This window comes from Zootermopsis nevadensis, unplaced genomic scaffold (genome assembly GCF_977971745.1).
Source record: "Zootermopsis nevadensis isolate Lab colony 2312 unplaced genomic scaffold, Znev_1.0 Znev_ptg000017l, whole genome shotgun sequence".
Classification (NCBI taxonomy): Eukaryota; Metazoa; Arthropoda; class Insecta; order Blattodea; family Termopsidae; genus Zootermopsis; species Zootermopsis nevadensis.
The window spans coordinates 9,947,809-9,973,975 of record NW_028259149.1 but is presented as its reverse complement, the minus strand read 5'-3'; the positions used below and the strand labels follow the sequence as shown (position 1 = coordinate 9,973,975).

The window sequence follows — 26,167 nt, the reverse complement described above, 5'->3', positions numbered from 1 at the left end:
TTCAGAAAGTGTCTCGAGTTCGGTTCCTGGTAAGGGTGTTACCTGTACCTCGGAAACTGAGCACGATAGAAAGATGGTGCTTGAACTCGAGCTGTTTGTGTCAAAGAGGAGCTTACAAAAACAAAGCCTAAAACCCGAAAAATTGTCTTGTATTCAATTTCTAGTAAAGATATTTTCTGCAGCTCGGATATTAAGCACGATAAAAGAACAGCTCCAAGACCAAAGTTATTTCTTTAGAAGACAAGGTTATAGAAACAAACGCCACAATACCGACAACTGTCCTAGGTACGAATCCTAACGGGAAAGTTCTATGTAACACCAGAACTAAGCACAAGAAATGAACAGAGTCAAGACAAAATCTGTTCCTTTCCCAGAAGAGATTACAGAATCCAAGGTTACAAACCCGAAAACTGACCAGGGGTTCGAGTGTTGGTGCAGATTTTGGGTCTAGGGATAATTTTTATGTAATATTAAATGATACGTGACCCTCGGGATAACGTAAGACATGACAGATGCGAGCTCACGCCGACACAAGACGCTCTTTTGAACAGAGGAGCCTACGAATGCCAGAAGACATGACGGTGAGAAACCGACGCCTACTGTCGCGACGTCCACAGAATGTCCCTTATGATGAGCATCGGGATGCCGTACGACACAACATTATGGAACCGGCTCGGCGTCGCGACGCCACTCGAAGCGACATCCGAGTGCCACGGGTCGCCCATGTCTCCAGGATTATCTTGGTCATCACAGACGCTACAGTCGTCAGGTCGCGACGGTGGCTCCATGCTGTAGCACTACAGGCACTATGCTTTTATTTAATTATCCAATCCGTTTCTTGAATAATACTCAACACTTCGACATTACAAAGATCAGTTGTTAATGCTTTTTAAGGAAATAATCGCTGTTTACATTGAGAATCATACGAAATGCATTATTACAGATCGGCAAGCAGGTGGGACAGATACGTACCACCAGTCTTTAAAGTGTTAACACCATTCAGAGAACACATAACAGTGTATTATCTGTGCTGTTCATTAGCTTTACAACAGTGGATTTGTGTCTCGAACAAATGGTATATGAAAAATTTGCAAAGACCATACATTTCTACAGCTGTAGAGATTGATCCAAGACAACTGAGATAGTTTATGTCCGTTCCACTCTGTAATTGATTAATTATGGGCATCCTGTCAAAGGAAACTGGTTTCTTGTGTTGCTATGGAAACAGCTGTAGTTCTGCACGTCATAATCTGACAGCTTCTATCAAACTTGTGTTAGGCGTTATGGCCCACTCTGAGCCTTGGCCTTTTGTGGAGACTTTTTCTGTCAGATTTTTTGAACTTTTTTTCGACATTTGGTAGGACGTCTTGGGCGGAGATTGGCGTGTCTCAAGGTTGTCAGGCATGCTGACTGTAAACAGATTTTGTTTGTAACATGCCTTAAAACAATGACCAGTATGGAAATAATTTTTCAATGTATTACACATTGTTATTCTTATCGTGTACTAGATTCCAGTTTCTAACAAGGTTACAAACGCGAACTCATCTAAATATTGGGATTTATTGGCCTACTAAGTTTGTCATGGTGCTTTGCCAGGCACGTAAGCCTATATTAAACACAAAAAAGATGCAGGCTTACACTGTTCCGTAAATTTCAGAGTTATTTGGTTATTGTGGAGAATATTATTTCAGCCTAGACTAGAACCAAGAGCACTGAACAGGCATACTCACGCCCGTACAAAATTATACGAAGTACATCGTCCTGTAAGGTTGCATTTGTTTCTGTAAAGAGGCTAACAAACGGTGTTCAATTTATCTCCAGGTTGTTGACAGGCTATCGATATAAACATTCCTCAAAAAAAAATATTCTCGGGCAATCAGCTGCGTTAGCTGGTTACAGTAGTAAACCGATTTTTCGGGAAAAACTCTATCCCCATCTTCAGGGTTCTGATGTGACTGGATCCTCGGAAGTCGCCTGAACCCTGAAGATGGGGACAGAGTTTGTTCCCGAAACGTCGGTTTACTACTGTAACCAGCTAACGCGGCTGATTGCCCGAGAAGATTTTATTGATTGTACTCGTCGCGAAAGTCTCAATTCCTATATAAATATTCCTGTTCGAATTTACACTAATCGGAGTTTGGTGTGTGTCTCTTGTTCACACGACTTTTGCGTTTTGAAATACTTTAGGCCTACTACTTTCCGTCCCTTTTTAATTTAATTAAAAATATTCTATCCCTTTGCATTGTAGCCTTTGTTCTGGCTTTACATCCAGATAAACGCAGTCCAGACGGATGAGACCATCGACCATTGTGTTTAATTTGTTGCAGGATATTTGACATGGCGGTATAAAGGGAGATTTAGTTTGTAGTTCAACAGATATAACTGGAGTTTTGCAGTGTATGAGTAATCCATGGCTCTACTTGTTTATGGCGATAGAAATAACACGAATATGGAACACAAAGTAGTGGCGTTATGATGTGCTGTAGTGTTTGGGATAACAGACAGCGAAGACTGTTTAATCTTGGTTTCGTTATTTTGCAGACAGTAGCCAGTACTTCGTGATATAACGCGAGGAACAGAGACGAAAGAGTGTTTCTTAGTGAGTTCTTCAGGCCTGGAAGAGATTGGGCTGGTGGTGAGTACAGAAGTTTTTGTCATTTTCTTCTGTAGAGAAATGTGAAGTATCAAGTGTCTATCCCGCAATGGATGGTCGTAAAACTGAAAAAAATAAAATAAAAGAGGTTCTTTGAGAACAGGGTGTTGAGGAGAATATTTTGAAATAAGACGAGAACCAGCAGGAAGGTGGAAAAGCTTAATTTGTGTTCTTAACCAGTTGTTATTAATGCAATTAGATCAAATAGGATGAGATGGGTGAGCGTTCAAGGAGCACACGATTTTGGTCTGAAAGCTTGAAGAGAAGGTATTATTCCGGCTTTAGGCATATATGGAAGCGTTCTATTGAAACGGATCTTAAAAGGAACAGGCTGTGAATGGATTAAACTAACTTAGGATAGTACCCAGTGGCGGGATATTGTGAACACTGTAATGAATCTTAAGGATTCATTGTAAAAGCTGAGATTTTTTAAATTGCTGAACGACATTAATTTTCTCAAGGACTCTACTCAGTGTAGTTGATTTTTCGTCTGTGTTACTTTGGACTATATAAAGAGATACCGGTGCCAATGAATAAGTCCGTAACAGGCATGAGAGTTGTTAAGGAATTTAATGAGAAATACTTTCTAGAGAGTTGCATGAAACGTCCCTGGTTCAGATTCCGACCCGACACAAATGTAGTCTTGTGACTGCAACTACACAACCAAAATTTTCAAATAATTCGGGATTTATCGGACAAGTAAAATAGTGTTAAATGCAACTTCGCCACTAACGCTACAGACTTCTGTTGGTAAATGTTGTGGCTATTTCAAAATGCGGTGACATGAAGAGAGATTTCATTAACTGGTCACCGTATTGTAAGGCGACGTCCATATTATTCAAGAGGAACTGTATCAGAATATTAGAGGATGACTTTTCGCAGCTGAGCTGCTTTGGATCACAGTAAAATATATTGTGTGAAGTTACGTTAATGCTGCCATGTTTTATAACACATCTCATGAGCAAAAAATACGATGTACAGAAAGTTAGATTATTGGTCTTGTGCTGAAGTGGACTGGCCGGTTCTATCAAGTCTTGAAGATTTTGCCTTTGGTTGTTTTTGCACCATACCGTAACCTTGAAGGAAAAACTTGTTAGGGCAGAACTTGGCTTGTATCTATCTTAAAAAACGAGAGAAATAAAAAAGTGAAACTATAACGGCACAATGTGTCATAGTGTGGACTACATTGTGTGCAAGGAGGCGCCTTGCTGTTCGTTCTTTTTTGGACATTTATCAACTTTGTGTCACCATCACCATTTGGATGATGTTCACATTTCTACCATTAAAGATGTGAATGTTTCAAGTGAGGTCTGAACCTGCGATATTAATGTGCGGGCGGTCACCAGTTTGATAGGCATAATGTCTGTTTGTTGCGAAAAATAACACTGTAACTTTCTAATTATTTTAATCGATGTGAAGTATTTTGAATGGAGTAATGCAATTTAATATGCAGTATATATGTTGCGTTGCCACGGTAACTGACTAACCGGCTGAGTTTCCTACTGATCCCGATTTATTCAACGTCGTCAGTACCTAAGATGGACAATAGAACACGATCCTAAGCCAGATGAATTGTATTGATATTCTTACATTTCGAATTCATGTCTTCTTTGTATTGCAAGTAAGTTTTATCCACCAAAATTCTGTTTTTTTCCTCTCTAGTTCTACATAAATGACCTCTAATCTAACGCTGCTAGGTAGCCTGTACAAATAACAAAGTTTCTCCTCCTGTAACATTCTTCTCTGTTTCCATTTATTAATTTCTGTTAGGTAGCATTCCAATATATACACACATGTTATTCCCTCCAAATAAGCTTTCACGTTTCATGTAAGTCATAAAAGGACTGTGTTATAACACGCGGACTAAATCGTTTCATTTCTTTATAGTGGAAAAGTAGTATGACACACAATGTGTGTATAAACAGATCAGCAACAGACTTGTTGCTAAGCAACAAAGTTCAGCATACAACGCGAACTGGTTTTTGCAATAACGCCAGGCGCCGTTACGTCATAAAATGTCGGCCTCTTAACTGGAATATTAAGTGGCTCTTTCTCTCTCTCTCTCTATGCAGTAACGACTTTGAGTATCAACTGCCAAGGTTTCAAGACCCATCAATTTGTACGTCCCTTTCTAAGGCTGTGAAATACTCACTTTTTTGTTATTTATTTTAAATAAGTTTACTCGTCTTAAATTTTAATGGGAAAGATTAATTTGCATATATAAACATTCCCCGCTGCAATACAAAGCAAGGAGACATAGAAATACGTGTTTATTTTCTAAGCAAAGTTTTTAATAAGTTATGTAGGTCCTATTGGTATAATCACTCAATTAGGGCAAGTTTGATTAGTCAGCGTTGCCTTTTAGCAGACAGACGAGGGCACAGAACACACGCACTGAAATTATATTCTGCTCTTCAGGTAGGCCTGTTTGTTTCCTGCCCATTGAACGAGCTGTCTAATTAATGGCTTTAAAATGTTTTCATGAAGTTAAAATGATCGTACAGTTTGTGTGTAAATAGTTCAGTAGGGAGCTTATAACCCAAGAGTAGAATGTTACGAATTGTTATACAGGAATGTGTCTACTGGTGTACTTTTGTGAACACAGTTTTTACTGTGTATGACGAGAAGCAGCCACTCTGTAGTCGGCAGGGACCAATCATCCACGCCTTCGCCTTTGTCACTGTTGCCTGCAACCCTCCTAGCTCCTAAACCACCTACCTTTGTGATAATGTAACCATGGTTTTATAAGGTTATTAGATTTTCCGGATCAGTCGGTCAGTAGGAAATTAATCTTGCCAGAGGGTGCCTTACAGGACATACTAATAACGCAGGAGAGATAACTAAAGGATAGTGGCTAAGGTAGTTAGCGATGCGTAGCACTGGTTAAATGACGTCATTCACTTATATAAATTACAGAAACTTGGAATACTTTTACCGTCACTCTTTTCAACTCAAAAATAAGATTGATGTGGTTCAGTTCTCTTTAGGCAAGCTGATTATCACATAAAATTATTCATTGTCAGGACTTTTCCATCGTCTGTTCTTTAAAACCACGACGTTTCGGAGGCTGGTTCTGTCTCCGTCTTCAGTCTACCTACTCTATTGGGTCCCTTAGATAGAGCTAATCTCTGTCTCTGTACCTCTCACCTGAAGACGGAGACAGAACCAGCCTCCGAAACGTCGTGGTTTTAAAGAACAGACGATGGAAAAAGTCCTGACAATGAATAATTTTAAGTGTAAACTACCGTCGTCAAAATCCTTTATAACTGATTATCACACTTTTAACAACGCTTTTTAAGTTCTACCGTCGCTATGCTGAGTTGAAAAAATTGTTTAATTGATATCAGGATATTAAATATACTGTTTATATTATAACCGTTCCTTATCGTTGCCTGAGTGACACAGATTTATTTTTGCAGAAGAATGCAAAACGTTAATTGTTTTCAACTCAGGAAGCCTTTATTGTTCCAGTGCACTATTATGCAGATGTCAGTTGCTGTCAGTAACCGTCTAAAAACCAAAAAAAAACCTAACATTTAAGCAACAGATTAGCTATCTAATCAAAGAATTATATAACTATCCAAGCAACTAGTTAACTTATTAACCAAGCCAGTAAACATCTCTTACTTACGAAGTATGTAATTATTTGTAATGTCTACCTATTTAGTACTGAACATTCAAACTTGCTATATAACTGGGTATGAAACGCTCAGAGTAACAAAGTGCCTTAACTGTTTAACTAATTAATAAAGTATTATTAAACATACAAACAATCTAGGCAACCAAACAAGTGATTACAGTCTCTGTTTAACAAACTGAGTGCTTAACTAGTGAGGAATTTAAGAGTTTGTGCAGCTGTTTCGTACGATAGACGGGATGCATGTTAATTAAAGCAATTGCCAATACTGCTAGGCTTAGCCAGGGAGTGGTTCCTGGCAAGAAAATAGCGTTGTGCAAAACGTAGGTCTTCTACTGCCTCACTCAAATTGCCCGTGTACCCTCGCGTTTGGAAACAGGTGACGTCTTGTGCAACTGCTATGCGGCGTGTGTGATAACGACACTGCCGATGGAATTCAATTGGTCCGTTGGGTATGGAACCCTCATACAGGCTCTTTTTTCCTCTGTCTGTCCTTGTTTCTGCTTCTGTCTAAATGTCTGTCGTTTCTCCATCTTCCTCTGTTTTCTGTACAGTATCTTTGTCACTCTTTGCTTCTTTTTCTCTTTCTTTCTGCTTCTTTATGTTTGTCTTTCTACCATTTTATCTCTATTTCTGTCCGTTGTTATGCGGTTTTTTTACGAAGTGCATAGGGAGAATCCATTATGGATTGTACGTCCGTCCGTCTATCCAGTCAATTCTGGACGGATTTGGATGAAATTTGTTGTGGACGTGTGCTTCTATTCTGCATGACCTCAAAATCTCATGTTTGAATATCCTACGAGCGGTGACAACAAAATGAACAGATGAGGAAAGTCGAAAGGTGGACATTGAGGTGCTGCGATCTGGCGGCCAAAGTGAGAACTATCGAACAAGTAGGATATAATACCTTTAAATGCAGGTTGCAAAGAATTAATGAGGATTTGTATGTGTTCCGGTACAGAATATACTTTACAAGCTTTTTATCTCGTTTTCCTTTCGCTTTTAACTTCGTTTTTGTTTTCTTCCTTTCTGTCTTTCTTTCCGTTCTGTTCCTTTCAGTCTGTCTTTCTCATCTTTCTCTCTCGTCTTATTCCTCTTACCTTTTTCACTTTATACTTCGTGCCTTGTTGACATGTAGTGTATTGTCACACATCAACACAGGTGTTTCAGTGCCAAACTCAATACACCTTGCTTCCAGACTCGGCTTCGATTGTGGCTATTTATTCGTCATTATCACGCGAAAGTCGTTTAGTTACAATTCATTTCACCTTCAAAAGAGTTTCCTTTGAACTTGTTCAAAATAGAATATATCGTATTCGGCTCACTGGCCCCGTATCGTGCGATAGCTGTATGGCATTCACATGTTGCTGACGTCACGTGACCTTGATCTTGGTTTCCCCGAGCAAACAATGATATAACAGCTGACGGCAGCGCGATAGGCGACGAGCGTGAAAAATAAGACAAGCCTACGACAGTTACATCATGATGTTCGGGTTATTTCAAGTGAGCAGACTACTAGAAACCCTGAGCAGAGATGAATGACATTGAAATTGATGTTTGGAAATGATGGAACTAGTTCGCGATAGAGCCTTGTCATTAGATGGATAATTATTAGCTCTTCAGTGGTGACCCTGCACAATGGAATTAGCCAGTCATTTGAATAACCAGTTGATGATTTTGTTGGCCATCTTATTTATCGATTATTTACGCATGTAGTCATTCAGTCTGTTATTTGGTGAGCTGGTTAGTAAGGCAGTCAGTTAATTATTCATTAAGTTGTTTTAGTTTATGAGACTGTGTGTCAGTCAGTGACTTGTTTAATATGTTACGCGCTTTAAATTTAAGGAAGTGTTGAAGTGTTATTTTCCTTAAGGAGTAACGTATATTGTGACGAGTAAATGTAATGGTTAACAGGTGTCTGATAGCAAAAGGTCACCCTCGAGCTTTTTCACTGTCGACAGTAGTCGAAGTGAGTTCCGTGTTTGTTTTTGGTGACATGTCCGATTTTTAGCATAGCGATGTGTATTAAACCCGCGGTTTACATCAGCTTGTCCAACAAATCGGTAATGCTGTGGACTTGTATTCTGGAGGTAAACGGTTCGAATTACGGTCGGGCTACCAGCTATTCGGATTGAGGTTTTTAGTGGCTTTTTTCGCGTCCAAGGTGACTGTCGGGGAATGTTTATTGAAACAAACGCATGGCCTGCAAGTTCTTCCTGGTATGCAGTAACAACTAGTGAAACATATGACGAGGATGATTCCGGACGGTTACATATTGTTATACGCTTTGAGGGGTTATTTATGTGCACGTAACAATGCTGTTTCAAAGTGAAAATTGGCGAATATGATGTCGTGTGTTATTTGTATAATAAGTCATAATTGTTTCTTGTGGTTAAGATGGCTTCCATTCTTGTCACGAGGGAAATTATTCGCTGCCTGGTATAAACTGGCAAGTATAACGTGTGTGGAAGGAGAAATAATTCGGATGACTAATTTTCCACGGGGTTGGTGTTTTGACGTCTGTGGAATAGGGTATGGTAGAAAAGTCTTGAAACTGGAGACTTTCCCAGATGGAAACATCTAGAAGGATGAGGCACAGGGCTAAATCGATTGTTGAGCAGAAGTAGAAGTGGTGGGGGTGCAGCTGCGGATCAATAATAGCTCTACTCACCCTTCCCCCTTCTCATCTTCCCGCCAAATGACGTCACGGACCCCTAGCAGGGTTACAACGACCAACCACAAGCTTGGCAATTGTCCAAAACAGCGTATCTCGACATGAATGGGGCTCAAAAACGCAGTTTAGTAGTAGATCATTTTATTTGGTAGTTTTTCTCTTTTTGTTATTCCCCACATTCCTTTGTTGAAACAGGGATAGCTCAGTCGATGTAGTGGCCAGGATACGAACTTTACGACTGAGATTCGATTCCCAGCCAGGAGAAGAACTTCTTTGTGTTCGCCACCGCTTTCAGATCGGCTGTGGGGCCCACTCAGTCTTTTAGTCAGTGGTAAAGAGGCCACTTACCTCCCTCTGCTGTCGAGGTTAAGAATGTGTGGAGCTGCATCTTCATCCTCCATACGTTTTCATTTCGTGGTGTTATATAAAACACAGAAACAACTTCGTATTACGCATGTTTATCTCCTTGCTTTGTTTGTTTGTTTTCAGCTCCCTTGCTTCATTGGCTTGAATGCTAATTTCTTTCTACGTCAGATTTATTTTAATTTAATTTTTAGGCTTTAAATGCTTTAGACAGGAAAAAGTACTTTGCTAAATTGTCATTTACCGAAAGTCGAGGTCCAGTTCTATTTCGTATGCGCGAGGTCCGGAGTCCAAATCTCGGCTCTTCTGATTAGCTGACTATTATGAACACTTCAGGACATTTAGAGAATTGGTTATTCGCAGACAAAGACAAAAAACAACCCAACTGAAAATACATAGCTTCTTCAAGCCTGCTGGTTCCCATAGAAGATGAACCCCTGCTCCTTTTTGTTCAGGATAACACAGCAAGCAAATTACCTGACATCAGCAGAATCACACCAGAACCTCCACTTCATGTAATGGACAGCGACTCAGAATGACTGACAAATTCACTATTTTAATACGGAAACTTCCTCGAGCACCACTCACGAGTGGCTCTTTTACTTGTGCGTGCGAAACGCCCGCATCATCTGCCGAGAAAAATGTGTATTGAATCTCTGTATAGTCCACGAATGTAATCTTGAGACTTGCGGGGTGAGGAAGTGGGGTGAAGAAGGAGAGATAGCGTCTGCCTTTAACGCTTCGGACTTCCTGCATTCCTTGCAAGTCTCAAGATTACAGTCATGGACTGTATATTTCAGTATTTATAAAAATGATTTACATGTTTTTGTTCCAACTTTGCTAATTACATCTTTGTCTTCTACTTATTTTTTTATATCCATGACCACGTCCCCCCCCCCCCGATCATCCGATTTACGGCTTATCCGACCTATAGTCCCCTCCCCCCACATAGGTCGGATAAACGAGGTTTCACTGTATCACTAAATAGAGTAGAACCACAGAAGCTATTTAATTATTCCGCTCAGTGGAAATATAATTAGTCTGTTGTCATTTTGTGTCAAGTGCATATAACGGTAATGCAGAGTGATTAACTGTGTGTGTTCAAGTGTATTCTGCAGTTACTGACGCGCTATATTCCAGGTGGTAGTAAATAACTCACAATAGAAGTCTTGATTATTCATTTTGAAAATCTACGGTGATCCCTCACCACCACATGAGCTATATTTATTTATTTTGTTTGTATATGTGATTTTAAATATGTGGCCAGGCGGGAAAGTTATGTGCGCATACGTAACCTCCATATTTCTGAGTGGAAAATATTGGTCTTCAGGAAAAAGATAGTTCTTACATGTTTTGTTGTTTTTCGTTGCTGCGCTCCTCCTAGTATCTTTAATTTCTTTGGGTACATACGCAGGTCTTCAAATAAATTGTGAAATTTGGTTTTCAAAAATCTTTGACTAACAAGTGGACGGACCAAAATTTATTTTTACTCTTTGCCCTTACTCTTAGCAAAAAACGCACACAGCGACAGTCTCAACAAAATCCATTCCTCGACTTATCTGCCTAGAGCACACGCCAACTGTCTCCACTAAATCCAGCTCCCAACTGAAAAGAAAACGCAGACAATGCGTTTATTTCACCGTCCGTGTGCACAGGCAACAAGAATACGCGGTTGCGGTAGTTTTACCGCTGCGGCAGAAAAACCGCTCGTGTGCGCTAGCCCTAATGGATTCAACGTAGCACAAAGGAGAAATTGCTGATTTGATGATGAAGCATTGCGATAGTCTGATTCCCCATCCATGGACTCCTACCGCTTGTATTAAGGATTCATAAAACCTCGAAGGTAGAAAATATTGCTGCTGGAATGGGGCTGTACCACGAAAAAGAAACAGCTACACTGGTGACAGAGGCCTTGCAATGGTCTGATCTCCCACGAAAGGAGTTCATATGTTTGTCTTAATAAGGGCTTTAAAAAATTCTGCAGCGGAGGAGAACATCCCTCGAATCAGGCTACAGCACACAGTCGTATAATCTTAAATTCAGTCAGTGCCACCGTTGAGTGTGTAAGCTAATGCCCATTTAATTGCGAATGTAATATTCAGAACAGCAGCAACAGTAGTTAATTGAGAAAAGCACGCGCTGTTTGCAGAAAATAAATGCATTCTCATGCTTCTGGTTCTGTGAACCTTTAGACGTGCGCTATGGGATCCAGTAACCTAGTTTAGTGTTGAAACTATAAATCTTTCACAGCGAAGTCTTATTTCTTGCTTCGGCGCTGCGTTGTATAAAAGCTGTCCTTTGACAAATAAATTGAGAGGTTCTTGACACGCACATCGACCGTTATCGAATTGGTCGTGTTGCATATACCGATTCAGAATTAATTTTAAGAAAATTAGTCCCAATCATGCAGATATTTGGTGTTATGTGTCAGGAGGTTGGCCAGTAAAGATGCCTCTACTTATGTAGAACAAAATAAAAGACAAAATTTTGTTTATGTGTATGTGTTGGAAGCGATATTTGAACCTACAGCCCCAGTGTTTCAAAGCTCTATCACGTATTTACTGTGATACGTTTAAATCTAAATCAACTACTTAACCTGCCTATTTAACTAAGGAACTAACTAGCTTCTGGCCAGTGTCTTAACTTCACCTGTTCCCAGAGCAGCTGGTTAAGAAATTCCCTGCTTTTCTGTAGACCTAAGCCGATGTTTCATTATCACATACACCTGCCATTTAACCTACCCTGAGCCAGTTTAATCCGGTTTATATTTTCGAACATCAATATCATCTTAATATCCACTTCATTGTCACTTCCTTTACGGTTTTACAACAAAAATGAAGTGTGTAAGACTTTGTTCGCATTGATTTAATGTGAGAACGTCGATTAACTAAACACCGCTTACTCGTCTTTGAACAAAACCCGTATGAAGCTTTCACATTACGAATGATACAGGGCTAGTCTAAATGATGTTCCCGATTTTAAAGACATGCTACTTACGTTTAATGAAATTCAGATGCACAAAATTGGTACCGATGGAAAGAGAAACTCTCCAAGTTTTGTTTCAGTACATCACAGGTGTTCAATGTGAGCCCCCTTGGTAACTCGGCACACATCCAGCCTGTAGTCGAGTTCCTCCCAGACACGTTGCCGGTTGACTTTCTCTTACAGATGCAGCCCCTTCTCTTAAATTCGGAATGCCACTTACGAATTGTATGCCCACTGGGTGGATCTGCCGCAAACTTGGTCCGGAAATGCCGTTGCGCACTAATAACAGACCGGTGAACGTGGAAATCCAGGACACAAAAGGCTCCCCTGTCTTCGATGGCACATTTTCTCTCATACCGCCCTGGCGGCGAACAGTGTTACTACGCGGCCGCGAAGTATACCAACATAAACTTGGAGAGTTTCTCTTTCCATCGGTACCAATTTTGTGCATCTGAATTTCATTAAACGTGAGTAACATGTGTTTCAAATCGGGAACATCATTTAGACTAGCCCTGTATTATTGATGCGTCGGAACCCCAATAAATCACACTTTCAGTATGTGTTAATGTGATCGAATCGCTTGTTTGCTGTCTGACTTGTCGTGACGTGCAGTTGGTCGACCTCCTGATTATTTTTGTCCCCTGTTACCAGGCGACACAACCCACATAGAAAATGTAATACTTGGCGAGGTCAGTGTGATGAGCCTGCGTACTCGCTGCTTGTCGGAGAGCCATCCTTCTACACTGCTATCGTATTAGAAACGTCTCCCGATCGAAAAGATTTATTGTCTTGATCAACGCTGTCCAAGAAGGTGCCCGCGGATACGGCCCCGAGATCTCTTGTAAACAGGCCGACCTAATTATTTGTTCATTTGTTACTAGTTACTGCACGAGGGAAACATTTTAAAAAGTCTGTATTCTTACATCGTCTACTGCTTTGTGCAGGTGCCACACGTAGACCTATTATTTGAGTTTGAAACCCTACCATAAAATGCAAGTTTTTCAGGAAGATACTGTGTCATGTCAGGAGAATATTTAAAATAATACGTAACTCTTTAGTACTTTGTGCGTATTTAAATAAAAGGTGTACTTGAGCATGCAATCGTACTACGGTAATTTATAATTTCTGAATTAGTTTAGGTAACAAGAATTGAGGTTTACTTTTAAAAAAAATATTGCCAGGAGGTATTTGATGGCTCTTCGTTGCAACGGAGAAATTGTTCTAGACTCAAGAGAGGGAAATGTTACATTAAGAAAGGAAACATGACATAATATAAACTTTGATTACAAAGTTCCAACAGTGTCATCATCGGTTGTCTAGTGGTTCTCGTGCTCGTCACTGGAGCGGGTTCGCGGGTTCAAGCCCTGCAAGGGCCGGTGAATTTTTAAGGGAGATAAAATCCGTAGCACAACTTCGGTATGCTTGTACAAGAATGCACGGCGCTACTACTCAGGAAACATCCATTTTTGTATTCCCCGCTGTGAGAACCTCAGTTTCTACTAAAATTATTGCAGTTTCTTTTTAACTTCATATTTGCGATTTTGGACAGAAGACGATAGATACTGAAATTCATGATAGCAAGAATTGTCCGAATTCAGTCTGCTCTTATCTTTTTCATGAATGTATTTTTTTATTTTTTTATTCGAAACGGAGCAGAGATATGACATATCTTATCAGCTGTGACCTTAACATGACCTTAAAGTTACAAGTATAATCTCATCTCAGAAGGATTGTTAGCACCGAATTAGCGTAAAGAATGAGGTCGTAGCGTCGTGCTGTAAACACTCTAAGGTAAGAGAGTGGCCATTGAGTCGCGGGTTTTTCCTGTCCACAGTAGGAAGTAAGCAGCAGTTGCAGTGGTAGTGATCATAGTGTAAATAGTACTACAAGAAAGCTATGCATGTTGAACACTTGACCGTACTGAAGGTTCTCACATTTACAGATTCTTGCAGTCAGTAACTGCAGCAGTTCATTTTTGTGTTTTGACTTCAACTCTGAGATGTTATTCTTCGGCTCCAATCGTCGTCGTGTTTGTGTGAGATGGGGATTCCACTTTTCATTCACCTGAAACTTGAATAACAAGGGTCTAATCCGAAAATTTGGAAGGCTTTCAGAAACTACATAATTTCTTATTTTAATACTTTGTTTGAATTTTCGTATTTTGTCTTAACTGGTTATGATCCCGTATAGGTTGCACTACCGAGGTTCGATGTCCGCAGAGACAGACTCTTCTTGTCGCCAGAACTCTCTCCGAACCGACCCTAGGACTTACTCAGCGTCCTAACTAATTAGTACAAGAGACTATTTCCTCATGGTTAAAGCGGCTGGAACGTGACACTGTCAGCTTACCACCATCTGTAGAGTTTAAGATGGGTGGGGCTTTACTTAATTTTCCTCACACAAAATCATTACGTGGCGCTTAGTTACAGGGGAAACTTTGGTTAGCTGATTCGTTTCTTACTCTGTTGCTTAGTCGGTTATTGGTTACTCAGTTACGATAAATGTCCCCGTTATCTTGTGTAACTTTGCTTTTGTGGTGTGCCCCACTAATTGCAGCTTCCTGGCAGCGTAAAGAAGAGTAAAAATGTTTTATCTGTCAAGGTCGTCGAGATCTTCTTGTCAGTGGAACAAGGTCTCGAAAATAATGGCAGAAAAGAGTCTCCTGTCTGGAGCCCCAACGAAACCGTTCATGTCGGCCAGCAAAGATATTGGAGTTGATTGATCTTTCGTGAACATACTCGATGGAACAGGGTCCTACTTGAGAACCTGATATTCCTTCAATTGGTCATGACTTTTTCAGCAAATAAATTATAGAATCTGTAGTTGTATTACCGTGTTCACAAAAGCCTGGCAGTGGACTCTATCGTAAGCCATAAACTCACTCCATACGTTCAATCTTGTAAAAACTCAACTTTAATAATATCCCCATATCTACGTGTGTGAATCTCCTCAGATACTTTTATTTTGTATGCAATTTTGTCTGTCTCATATGCGCTATGAACATGTACTCCCCCCTCCCTAATCTCATCACCATTGATTTAATTATCATAATAATATTTGATGATGAATACAAATGATGACTCTTCTCATAATGTAATTGTTCTATCTCCTGTTACATCACTGTGTGTAGAGACCTGCTCTGAGGTCCACCCAGCCTCTTACCCGCTGGCTACCGAAGGCTGTATTTCGTGCCGAGGTTAAATACGCGTGGAGCTTCATAGTACATCTTCATGACGCGATAAGCGTGTTTCATGATGGCCAGGTACAATTTCACTTCACCTTTAACATTCATCCACTCGTTCATTCATTAAGCCGTGTGTTTGGTCAGGAACTGAAAACTCTTCTTGCCTTACGTAACCTCGACAAATCGTTCGCTGTTGCTGGGATACGTGACGCCGAGCGTCGCGAGGCTGTGCGCAGGTTACTGCGCAGTGGTTGTAGGTAGCTGGACGACAGAGGCGGAGGTACCGACAGTGTGGCGTGTGAATCGACTGCGTCGAGTCGGTTGAGCGTTGTGTCCTAGAATCATACATTTACCTCAGGAATATTTGTCATTTGTAAATTAAGTGTCACAGATACACACACGTCTGCGAAAAACACGGTACGGCCCACACTCAAACAACATTAATTAAACGTTTTTGTTTACACAACGCTCATAATCGGGTAAAATTCAGACGTAATTTTGTGAAATATAGATACAGAAATTTTATAAGAATAATCAGAATTAAGAATTAAACAGAAATATGTCTGATAATCTAAGCAAAAGTCCGAATTCGATAGATGAAGCAAGCAAGATGTCAGCCCCCCGTACAAATGGAATTAAAATGGTTGAAGAAGGTGGTGGACTTCCTCTTATGCAGGTAAGAATTGAGAACCTAAGCTTCCATGCTTATAAATAGCAAGCTGGTTGGTCCCTTGGTCTCAGATGTGGAAGAATGAATAATGTACAGCACAAGGAAAAGCCGCGCGAAACGTTTAGAAATAAATAACTTCTATCTCTACTGCTTCTTAAGAAGCAGAAGATTAACTTTAAATGATATTTTCGCTTGAGTGTTATGGAATGTGGTTGCCTTGCATGTGCCAAAGAATAAGTACTTGTACTGAGTTATTCTGTTCAAGTTCAACTTTAAGATCGGAATGAAATATTTTAGATGTGGTAACATGTGACTTATTTTGTAATATCTAAAATCTGAGGCCACGTTTATCTAGCTCTTTCATTAAGGGTTTATTTATAGGCGCTAGACGTCATCATTTCCACTTACCTATCTTAACTAACCTCAGTATAAATCGGCCTCCAAACACGATTCTTTTAAGCAAATCTTTGTGTTAACTTAACAGACACTTGGCTCAGTGCCCTGCGCTGGTTTTAATGGCGGCTTTGGTGACGTGTTGTAATAGCTGCATGCTTCTTAGACGAATCAGCATATCAGTTTGCCAAAATTCCATTACAGAATCGCCTTAGCCGATATTTAAATTCGGAGACTAGCGTGTAGGAGAAACGTGTTAGCAAGTGGCATCTGTCAATAATGAACTAAGCATGTTACAACTGCTCCGTCCTGTTTCATCCTTGACACGATTTCCTCAGAATCGATCGTAATTAATAACGCCTGCCTTCGAAAACCATGGTCTGTCACCTTTAAGATGAAGCTCGTAACATAATTACAACGATGATACTAACCTACTTATTTTTCAACCCCCTATGCATACTACGTAAGAGATACATCGCCTTGAAATAGAAATTTATGCCCTGATTGATTTCGTTTAGTAGAAATAAACTTCTCATACCGTCCTTCTGTTGTTAGAACCGTCCATATTCAGTTTTAAAACACTGGAAATTTAAAAGTTGCTACGAATATCTACAGATTAAGTTATAATTTCAACATAAAGTTCGGCGTAGAAGGATATAATAATTATGACGATAATGTTTGTGTGCTCAGAAGGCTATGCGGCACTGAGAGAATTTGTTGCAACTTTCTTGAATTTTGACTCTAGATGGAGGTAGGCGGTCAACTTCACGGTCCGGGCCCTTTATTAACAGGAAAGGAACCCTCGGTTCCCGATGGATAGGAGATTGGGTGTAGTCAATCCATGTGAACGCAGTGGTTACGAAGAACTTACGACGTTTAATAGCATACAGAGCCTCTGTTTAATGTTATGTTGCCGTTGTTAAGTATTCTTATCAGAAGTGACCCAAAAGTACCTTGCACCTGGTAGAACACTGTTGCTCATGACGAAATTGCTTGCGATTGCCACAATTGGTCAAGGCCATTCAGTCACGTGACATGTTACTTGCCACCTGGGCGCGTGCTTGGGCAAGGATTTTGGAATAGCCATTTTCGACACTTGTTCTGACAGGCGCAGAGAGGTTTTTGAATTACTCTGTTTTATACTTATCCCCTGTTCTCCCTACCGTGCCTTACAAAAAGCATTCTTCAGAATAGCGGTTTGCACGACCCACTAAGGAAGATAATATCAATAAAATTCAAAACAGTAACAAGTAATTTCACATTTATTCAAAATCCAATTAAAACTTTTTAGTTTCTTTATTCAAGAAAATTGAATAACTTGATCCAGTGATACCAGTTTTTCAACGTTTGATAGTCATTTGGCAAGAAGCTTAGATACCACATTTAGTAACTATTTCACTGTTAGTAAATTCTTAATCCGATGAATGGGCTTGATGAAGTGGTACCAGTTTCCCAATGTCCGGTCTAAATTCATATATCAGTAGACTTAAATCACCACGTTTAGTAATCTGGAGTCGATTTTTTGCTTGGAAAGAAGTTGGATGACCACACTAAAACCACATTCTACTAAATATGATGTTGGAAATGCGACAAGGAGTTTCTTAACCACTGTCCATAGTGCAGGACAGCGATCAGTAATTTCCTTCTGTAACAGAGACTTTTGTTACGATTTCTTAAACTTTGGCTTCAGCTCAGTGTCATTTTCTAGTTCACTTCTTCCTCGAAGATTTATGTCTTCTGGGTTGTTGCGCTGAGTAAGTCTGGTCGATGTTTACCAAAGTTTCAGAGGTCATACTGCCTCCGTCATCAGGGCGATGAATTAGTATGAAGATTTCTGTCTTCTGGGTTGTTGGGCCGTGTAGTATGGTCGATGTTTACCAACGTTTCAGAGGTCATACTGCCTCCGTCATCAGGGCGATTCTTAGTATGAAGATTTCTGTCTTCTGGGTTGTTGCGCTGTGTAGTATGGTCGATGTTTACCGACGTTTCAGAGGTAATACTGCCTCCGTCATCTGGGCGATTCTTAGTATGAAGATTTCTGTCTTCTGGGTTATTGCGCTGTGTAGTCTGGTCGATGTTTACCGACGTTTCAGAGGTCATACTGCCTCCGTCATCAGGGCGATGAAGATTTCTGTCTTCTGGGTTGTTGCGCTGTGTAGTCTGGTCGATGTTTACCAACGTTTCAGAGGTCATACTGCCTCCGTCATCAGGGCGATGAAGATTTCTGTCTTCTGGGTTGTTGCGCTGTGTAGTCTGGTCGATGTTTACCAACGTTTCAGAGGTCATACTGCCTCCATCATCAGGGCGATCTATCATACTACACAGCGCAACAACCCAGAAGACAGAAATCTTCTTACTCACCGCTGTGAAAACCTCAAATCTTACATAGTTCTTCCTCCACTATTCCAGCTTCCTCAGTATCTGAAAATGGATGTATCACTCAATCTGGAATTTCCATCGAAAGAAGATCATCAAATCGCTCATACGTAGCTTCATGCAGCATATACAGATGGTCACAAAAAAACTTGCAGATCATCATATAGGATGCCACCCTTCTCCTCTAGCTCAGGCAGGCTCGGAAATTGGTATAGCTCGCGACGGCATGTATTTCGCTTCAATAGAGTTGACTTTGAAATAAACGTAGAGACAACAGATTTAGCCTTAAAAAGATTGACCTCATTTCCTTTCAACTGTAAATTCATTTCATTAAACTTTGCAAATAGTTCTGATAAATAAGCAATGCCATGCCTGATCTCTTTGAGATCATCACTGAGCAAAGCAGTGAAAACAAGAAATTCTAAGTAGCCTGTATCTTGATTGAATGCAAATAGGTCAAATGTAGAAGGTGGTACAGATTTATAATGGACTATTTATGCAATGAATAAATCTTTTACTTATATTTTAAAAAAAATTCTATTAAGTTTTTGAATCCGAAGCTCGTCTATATATTTAAGAATTCAGTCCGTACCGCAAAGAAAATACAACACTTTAATATCACAAAGATCGACTGGTTAATGCTGTTTAAGGAAACAGAATTATACGAAACTCATAAACACATAATGAAGATTTACTGACTGTCGAAGCAGATGAGATGAAAATTTAAATTTGGGTTTGGGGTCACTGTGATTAAACTGGTGTCGAATTCATTTGGGTAAGGGACGTGTCGGATCATTGCTTCTGAACAATGTTCGGAGCCCTGTTAATAGTGACTTTTTTGAAGGCCGTCAACCTGGATACTCACCATTTCTATGTCAAGGCCAGTGGTGCTGTCCCACACTGCCTTACGCACGAAATGGCTTTGTGACTGCTTTAAGACGTACTTTGAAATGACCGTAATAACTCATTAATTATGGTGGTTTATATACTTATGTGGCGAATGTAAACACGTCTACTAATAGTAAAAGCTAGGTACTGAGAACTGTCTGACCATTTGGAACGCTAAAACGGACGGCTTTTATTGTAACTCAGAGACAATGAAACTATTGTTTCAAACTATTGCCTGTTCGTATTAGACACGCTTTTGCGTTTATCACCTGCTTAGCACTTCTCTGTAAATGGGTTTTTGGAGGTCGCCCTAACTAGTACAAGCATATTCAGTAATGACAGGGTACCTCTCGAATGGGGCTACATGTAACGTCGAGATTGAAGAGTTGGTGCTCCTGCGTGGTGTATGAGAGGTCCCCGTGTTAAAATTTCGGGTTTATTTCGTGGTTTTAATGAGTCATTTGCGGTAACTTATGAAGTAGATAATACAATAAGAAATAAAAAAATCCTGATACAAAACGACACAAACTTTGTGGGTATAAACTGCCTGATAAACTTTTCATGTGTTGACTTTTTTGGGTGTTGGTTTCCATCAGTATTTTCAAAAGCAAGAAATTTTCGGGTAACACCCGCGAATTCTGCAACAAGTACGTCGAAAAATTTCTGCGAAAGCCTGTCTAATGCACAATTGCTTGTGTAGGAATTACAGATCGCTCTTAAATTAGAGCTTTGTAGTAGGATGAAGCAGATTTGGGTAGAGCTGATGGTCAAGTAAAAATAGCGCGGTGAAGCCGGAAATCGCATGGTGCGGTCCTGCTTGAGCAATAGGCCACACCCCCTCTTAGCACGAACGGGAGTACAGTACAGTGACTCTTTGTCGGTTGGACGACAAGGATTCGATTAGAGACGGGCAGATACGTGTTTTTCCATGTGCGCCACCTTGAATCCAGCAATGGTTACCATTATTTCATTCACGGCGTTAAACCGGCCGGAGCATGAATCCGACCACTCACTTCAAACTAAAGCCGAGGTCTAGAATGCATGGATCTGTACTTCCACGACCGGTCTACACCTCCATGGCTATAGTTCGGTGAGCAGACAGGGGTAAATTTATATTACATGCTACGGTACTCAATTTGATTGATTGAACTGCCAGGTCGCAGTCAAGACATCACAGCAGCGAACCAGGTGACAAGAATAAAAAGACGGACTCCAATGGAAAACGTACATTACTTTGCAACTAAAGCAGTGACTTCCATTTAACGTGGTACGTGAGACACTGACAGCAGCTCAGCTAGTTAAATAAAAACCTTGTTTATATATAGCCTGGCGGTTGATTATTTTGTTCACCAAAGCCCGGAATCGGTCCCTGTTCCGAGTCACGTAAATCCAGTTCGCATCCATTCACTCTGTTTCCTTAAGAAAGGGTTTTAATATTAACCTTCTATCTACAGGCCTATGTATTCGGTGTATAGTTTTGACTTCTCTCCAGTTTGATTAAGTATCAACTAACAGTGAATATTTTCACGTGGGTTTGATGTCTGTTTTAAAAACGAGGTTATCGTAGTCATTATTATTCTCTTTATTGATGAATTTTACTTCCACGGGTAATCCCGAATAAACCAAGTTTGACGTCAGTTTAGTTTGGTTATGCATGTGTAATAAAAAGTAATTGGGTCTTTAGGTAATTTGAAGAGCGGCTGTTGCGACGTCATGTAGCTATAACTGCTTCTGCCTAACACTCCTGTTGAGTGTACACTGATAAGCTTTTACAGTCGTGTTTTTTCCCCGTGAAAGTTCTACTAGTTTGAGTCTTCATTTTTCAGGTTATCTTCATTTATTTGTTTTGGATTCTGCAACCATCACAATTTAGTCTGCTATTGTATTTGATAATTTGTAATAACCTTCTTCAAATTATTGTGCTCTCGTTGGCTGTTGCCTTGATATTCTCCTCTATACTTCCCCCTGTTGATTTCCACGTTATTACGTGTGTTTTCAAAAGTTCTGAATCGATTTGAGATTTCGACCTGACACTGTTCCTTAACTTCCGCGTCGTTTGCATTCTTTGGATTAAGGCCAGTCAGTCACATTACTCACTAAGCTACTCTAATCAACCTGCTGTTGCTAGTTTCATCCCTGTAACAGGTACGTATTCGTCGCTGAGGTATGTTCGTTAATTATTCACTACAAAGAGAGAATTGTTAACAACTGTTCAAACCATATCTTCACCGAAAAATTCACAGTCCACCAAACACTCGCTACTCCATTAAGCAAGTTAGCAGGTATCTCATTGTGCCCGTCTGTTAGATTATCTGTCGTATTTTCAGCTAGAAACACTTAATTCTCACTGTCGGATCCCTTTCAAATATATTTAACTAAATGTGGCATCTACATTATTTTCGAAACACTTTCAATATGATGTGGGTAAATTCCGAAAGCATTGTACATTACAGACACTAAATTCATGGAACGAGACTACCTAGAGAAGTCGATAATTCGTTCAGCTAAGTAAGAAATGTCCAAAGCACATATTTGTTTGTGACAAGTCTGAATATAAAATACTTTGGAGATAAAATTCGTTGTTATTTCCCCCACCACTGTCATGTGAATGGTTACGCGTAGTCATATTTTTTTGTTTTAAAATGTTGTTTTCATCAAATCTGTCTGTAACTAAAAGGTAATGGTGGATAATCTGTCTATGGCCACTTAATTTTGCAACACCTACAGTGATTTTCTTTTGCGATCTCGGATTCATGCAGAAGACTTTGCAAGAGTGATGCAGAGTCCCCTGTCTTTTCGTTGTGTAGCAAGTGAGTAACCTCTGGAATTATAAAATGCGGAAGTTATTTCTGTTGCCTGTGGAATGACTTCAAGTATCTTTGAGAAGTAAAGCTGTCTTTCGCGTCAACATTCCGAGAATCCCTCGTTTTTTTAATGTTGCCTCGAAGTAACTCTAGCGATTCTTTGGGTCTTACCTAACGATGTATGAACAAGATAATACTAGAAGCAAATAATTTCATGATTGTCAGTGCATTTGAGACGCCATACTAATTGCTGGTTACTTGGATATGAATAATTATGTTCTCAAGTACTTATAAAGGTGCTTTCTTTACGACTTTATATACATTATTTGGCTTGATGATAATCTGTTGCAGGCAGTACAATCAAATCTAACTATACTACTGGTATCGCACTGCATTGCGATATCAATTCTTCTTTGTATTTTGTTTAATATTCTTCAAATCTAAAATATTTTAAATAAAATTTGTCGTTTTCAGTGATGTCTAGATTGTATATCATGTACCAGTTCTTATAACGATGAACTGTTTGTGAGAATATTGTGTGAGTCAGTTTATTTTTAGCTTAGGGTCTTCCCATTATTAGATAAATGTATGCACATTGTGCGAATAAAGGTTATCAGTGATGTGAAATACAGCCCTGACGAATAATGACTAAGAAATATGTCAAAGGGAAACAAAAAAATTGTGTTTTGTTATATTGGTGTAGACGTGCGAGACAGGCGTTAGTACACGTACTGTGAAAGCTATGATGGTTGGTTATTTCGTTATTTTAAAATAATCTGTATCAACTGCTGAGGTTATTTAACATTCAATGCGATGTTGTAAGTCAACCGTGGATGGTGAATCGCAATGAATATGGGGAATAATAGGTCGTGGCCTATTTTAAGGTAATATGCCAGCGTTTTTCTGGGGGGGGGGGGGGGCTGAGAGGGCCAGTCTATGGTGTCGTATATTTCTACTGTTGAAAGTCCCGATTAGTTAGTTTAAAGTGTTGTATACATTTCTTCAACTGATCTTTTACAAATACCAAATACATCTAAAGAAGAAAGTCATTTCTTCGAAGTGAAATATCTCTCGCTCAGAATGTATAAGGTTGAGTCAAGATAAGCTTGTTTTCTCCGTGTAGGCTCTTCGCAGATTATTTTGTCGTTTTGTATCTGTTATATTCATGCACACACATGTTGTTTGGTCGCTTTATCAAGGATAGGCTATGCTTTCAATAAATCAGCATGGAAACGGTTAATATAGTCATTTTTTAAATTTGTTGCAAAAACATAACATCATAGTTTTGCAATATGGACATGCTGGTAATTTCAACACTCACACAATGTTTTCGTGAAATATTTTTCGCGCGTGTTTAATCCCACATCACGTCATACCAACACAAGCCAGTGGCAAACAGGCTTAAATAAAGATCTGACTGTATGACTAACTCATCATTTAAAAATTGAGATACTGATCAACTGGCGAATGAACACAATTCGTGCTTGAAATTTGGCCTGTGGTTGTAGGGGTAACGCTCCAGACTTGTATCCGGGTGGTTCTCTGCTCGGTCCTTGGACTAGAAACTAGAGTTTCTTCCACCATTTGTTCTATGTTTAGTTGTATTTAATTTAAGGTGTCATCGTAAAATAAACAAAGTAGTAGCGACAGACGTAATGCTACTAATATGCCGGTGAAATTTGGTACAAATACAGATTTCTTATGAAGCATTTATTTTGTCAATAATTACAAATCCGGCACAGAACTAAATGTTGAGGTTAGGTCTGACAACTGTCCGGTTGTAGGAATGAGACACAGCGTATGACTGCTTTGTAACTTACGCATTATAGGCTCAGTTCGCTGTAGACGTTTCGTTTCCTTGAAAGCTGCTTCCTTTTTCTACAGAATTTAACAACTCTTGCGTCTATTAGTTTTACAGTAGAAGTTTACCGTCGTTTCAAAGGTGCTTGTTGCCTCCATCACCAGGGTGATGATGGAGGCAGGCAGCAAGGACCCTCTGAAACGTTGGTAAACTTCTACCAGATTACACAGTGCTACAACCCAGAAGACATCCATAACATGTCTTATTCGGATTCTGGAAACAGCATGAACATTTGGCTCGTGTGTGTATTGTAGCGTTGCGGAAAGCAAGAGAGATTAAATTCTTTTGAATGTTGCACCTGGCATCTGCCTAAATGGACAGTCACTGTCATAATTCAATACTTTCTTCACGTTTTTTGCGCTGGTATCTACTTTTTACGTGACAGAACTTTTGTGCTTCCCTGCCACAGCACCTGGGCTCGTTGTTACAAGAAAGAACTAGCAGCATATGGACCGGGATTATAGCTGGAGTTGAATGCTGACTGCTTCTGTTGAAATGCAAATAAATGTACAGCCCCAAATAAAGCATAACACCCCAAGGTACCGAAGTGTGGGTGGTTGATACTAAATTGTTGCAGGGCATCCTGATATGGTATATCAAGTGCTGACTCCAAACTGCAAATTGATTCTTGGATTTTGTAATGATACTTTTAACTAAGCATTACATTATATCGCATTTAGTGGCAAGGTGATTATGAATTATAAATTGGAAATGATGTAGAAGGAAGCAGTCATGGCCTCGAATGACTGAGAGAAAAAATTAAAACTGTTGAGTTGGGATTGACTTAGTTGATGCAGTAAGGAGACTGGCTGGACGACCGGAACTTGATTCCTGGCCGGTACAGGGATTCTCTGTTTCACCACCGCTGTTTAGACCGGCTCTGAGACTCGACCAGATTACTGAATACCAGGTGTTATTTTTATGGAGGTAAACCGACCAGAGCGTGAAGCTGATTATTGACTACTGGCGTTGTTATGAATGTATGGATCTGTACTTCAACTTCTCCAAACATCTTTATGATATTTTACTTAATTAAACAAAGGGACAGTTATAGAATAACTGGTTTCAGGGTTGAAACTCGAACCAGGTACCTATCGAATATGAAGCAGAACACTATAATGTTGGCACTTTTGACGAGGACTGAGTTCAAATTTATAGTATGGACATGTGTCTTGTACCTTATCGGGCCGCTCAGACCTTGACATTTGACTGATATCACAACAGACGATGTGGTCCAGTAGCTGCTCTTGCGGAGTCTGCAACTTCAACGTAACTTCATGAAAAGCCTGTAAAACGGTTCGTAAAGAATTGGTATGTGGTAGAACATAGCATGTAGGTCTCCTGAAGTTTATTTTAAATATTTTTTTGTGATTGTATATATAGAAATTCAATTCCAGTTCTTCAGTTCGAAAATAATATCATTTGTAGAGTGTATCTGTGTTGTTGACTAGCTTTGACAAGAATGTCATACATCACTTCATGCAGGGTGTTATCTGCAGCGTTGATTAATTTTTGGGTAAATATATTTGTGCCTGAAATTAATGAAAATCCAGACCAATGGTGAATGCAAAATAACAAATTATATAATAATAATAATAATAATAATAATACAGATAATGCTCTGAAAAAATAGGAAAACTGCTTGCTTATCTAATATCAGTACCGCTGAGTAACAACTT

At 39.7% G+C, this 26,167-nt stretch overlaps 1 protein-coding gene across 2 annotated transcripts in view; it reads left to right on the top strand.

The window, feature by feature from the left end:
- Nucleotides 1-2,612: 2,612 nt before the first annotated feature.
- Nucleotides 2,613-26,167, top strand: part of LOC110833995 (terminal nucleotidyltransferase 5C) — a 68,988-nt gene continuing 45,433 nt past the window's right edge. The window contains exon 1 of one of the 2 annotated variants that reach the window (XM_087350364.1): nt 2,613-2,635. Coding sequence is in view for 1 of the 2 variants with exons in the window: in XM_022072675.2 (XP_021928367.1) it covers nt 16,056-16,172 (117 nt within the window). In the remaining variant the exon portion in view is untranslated. Of the gene's footprint in view, nt 2,636-15,781; nt 16,173-26,167 lie in introns of those variants that run through there. The other variant, XM_022072675.2, reaches the window with a different exon arrangement.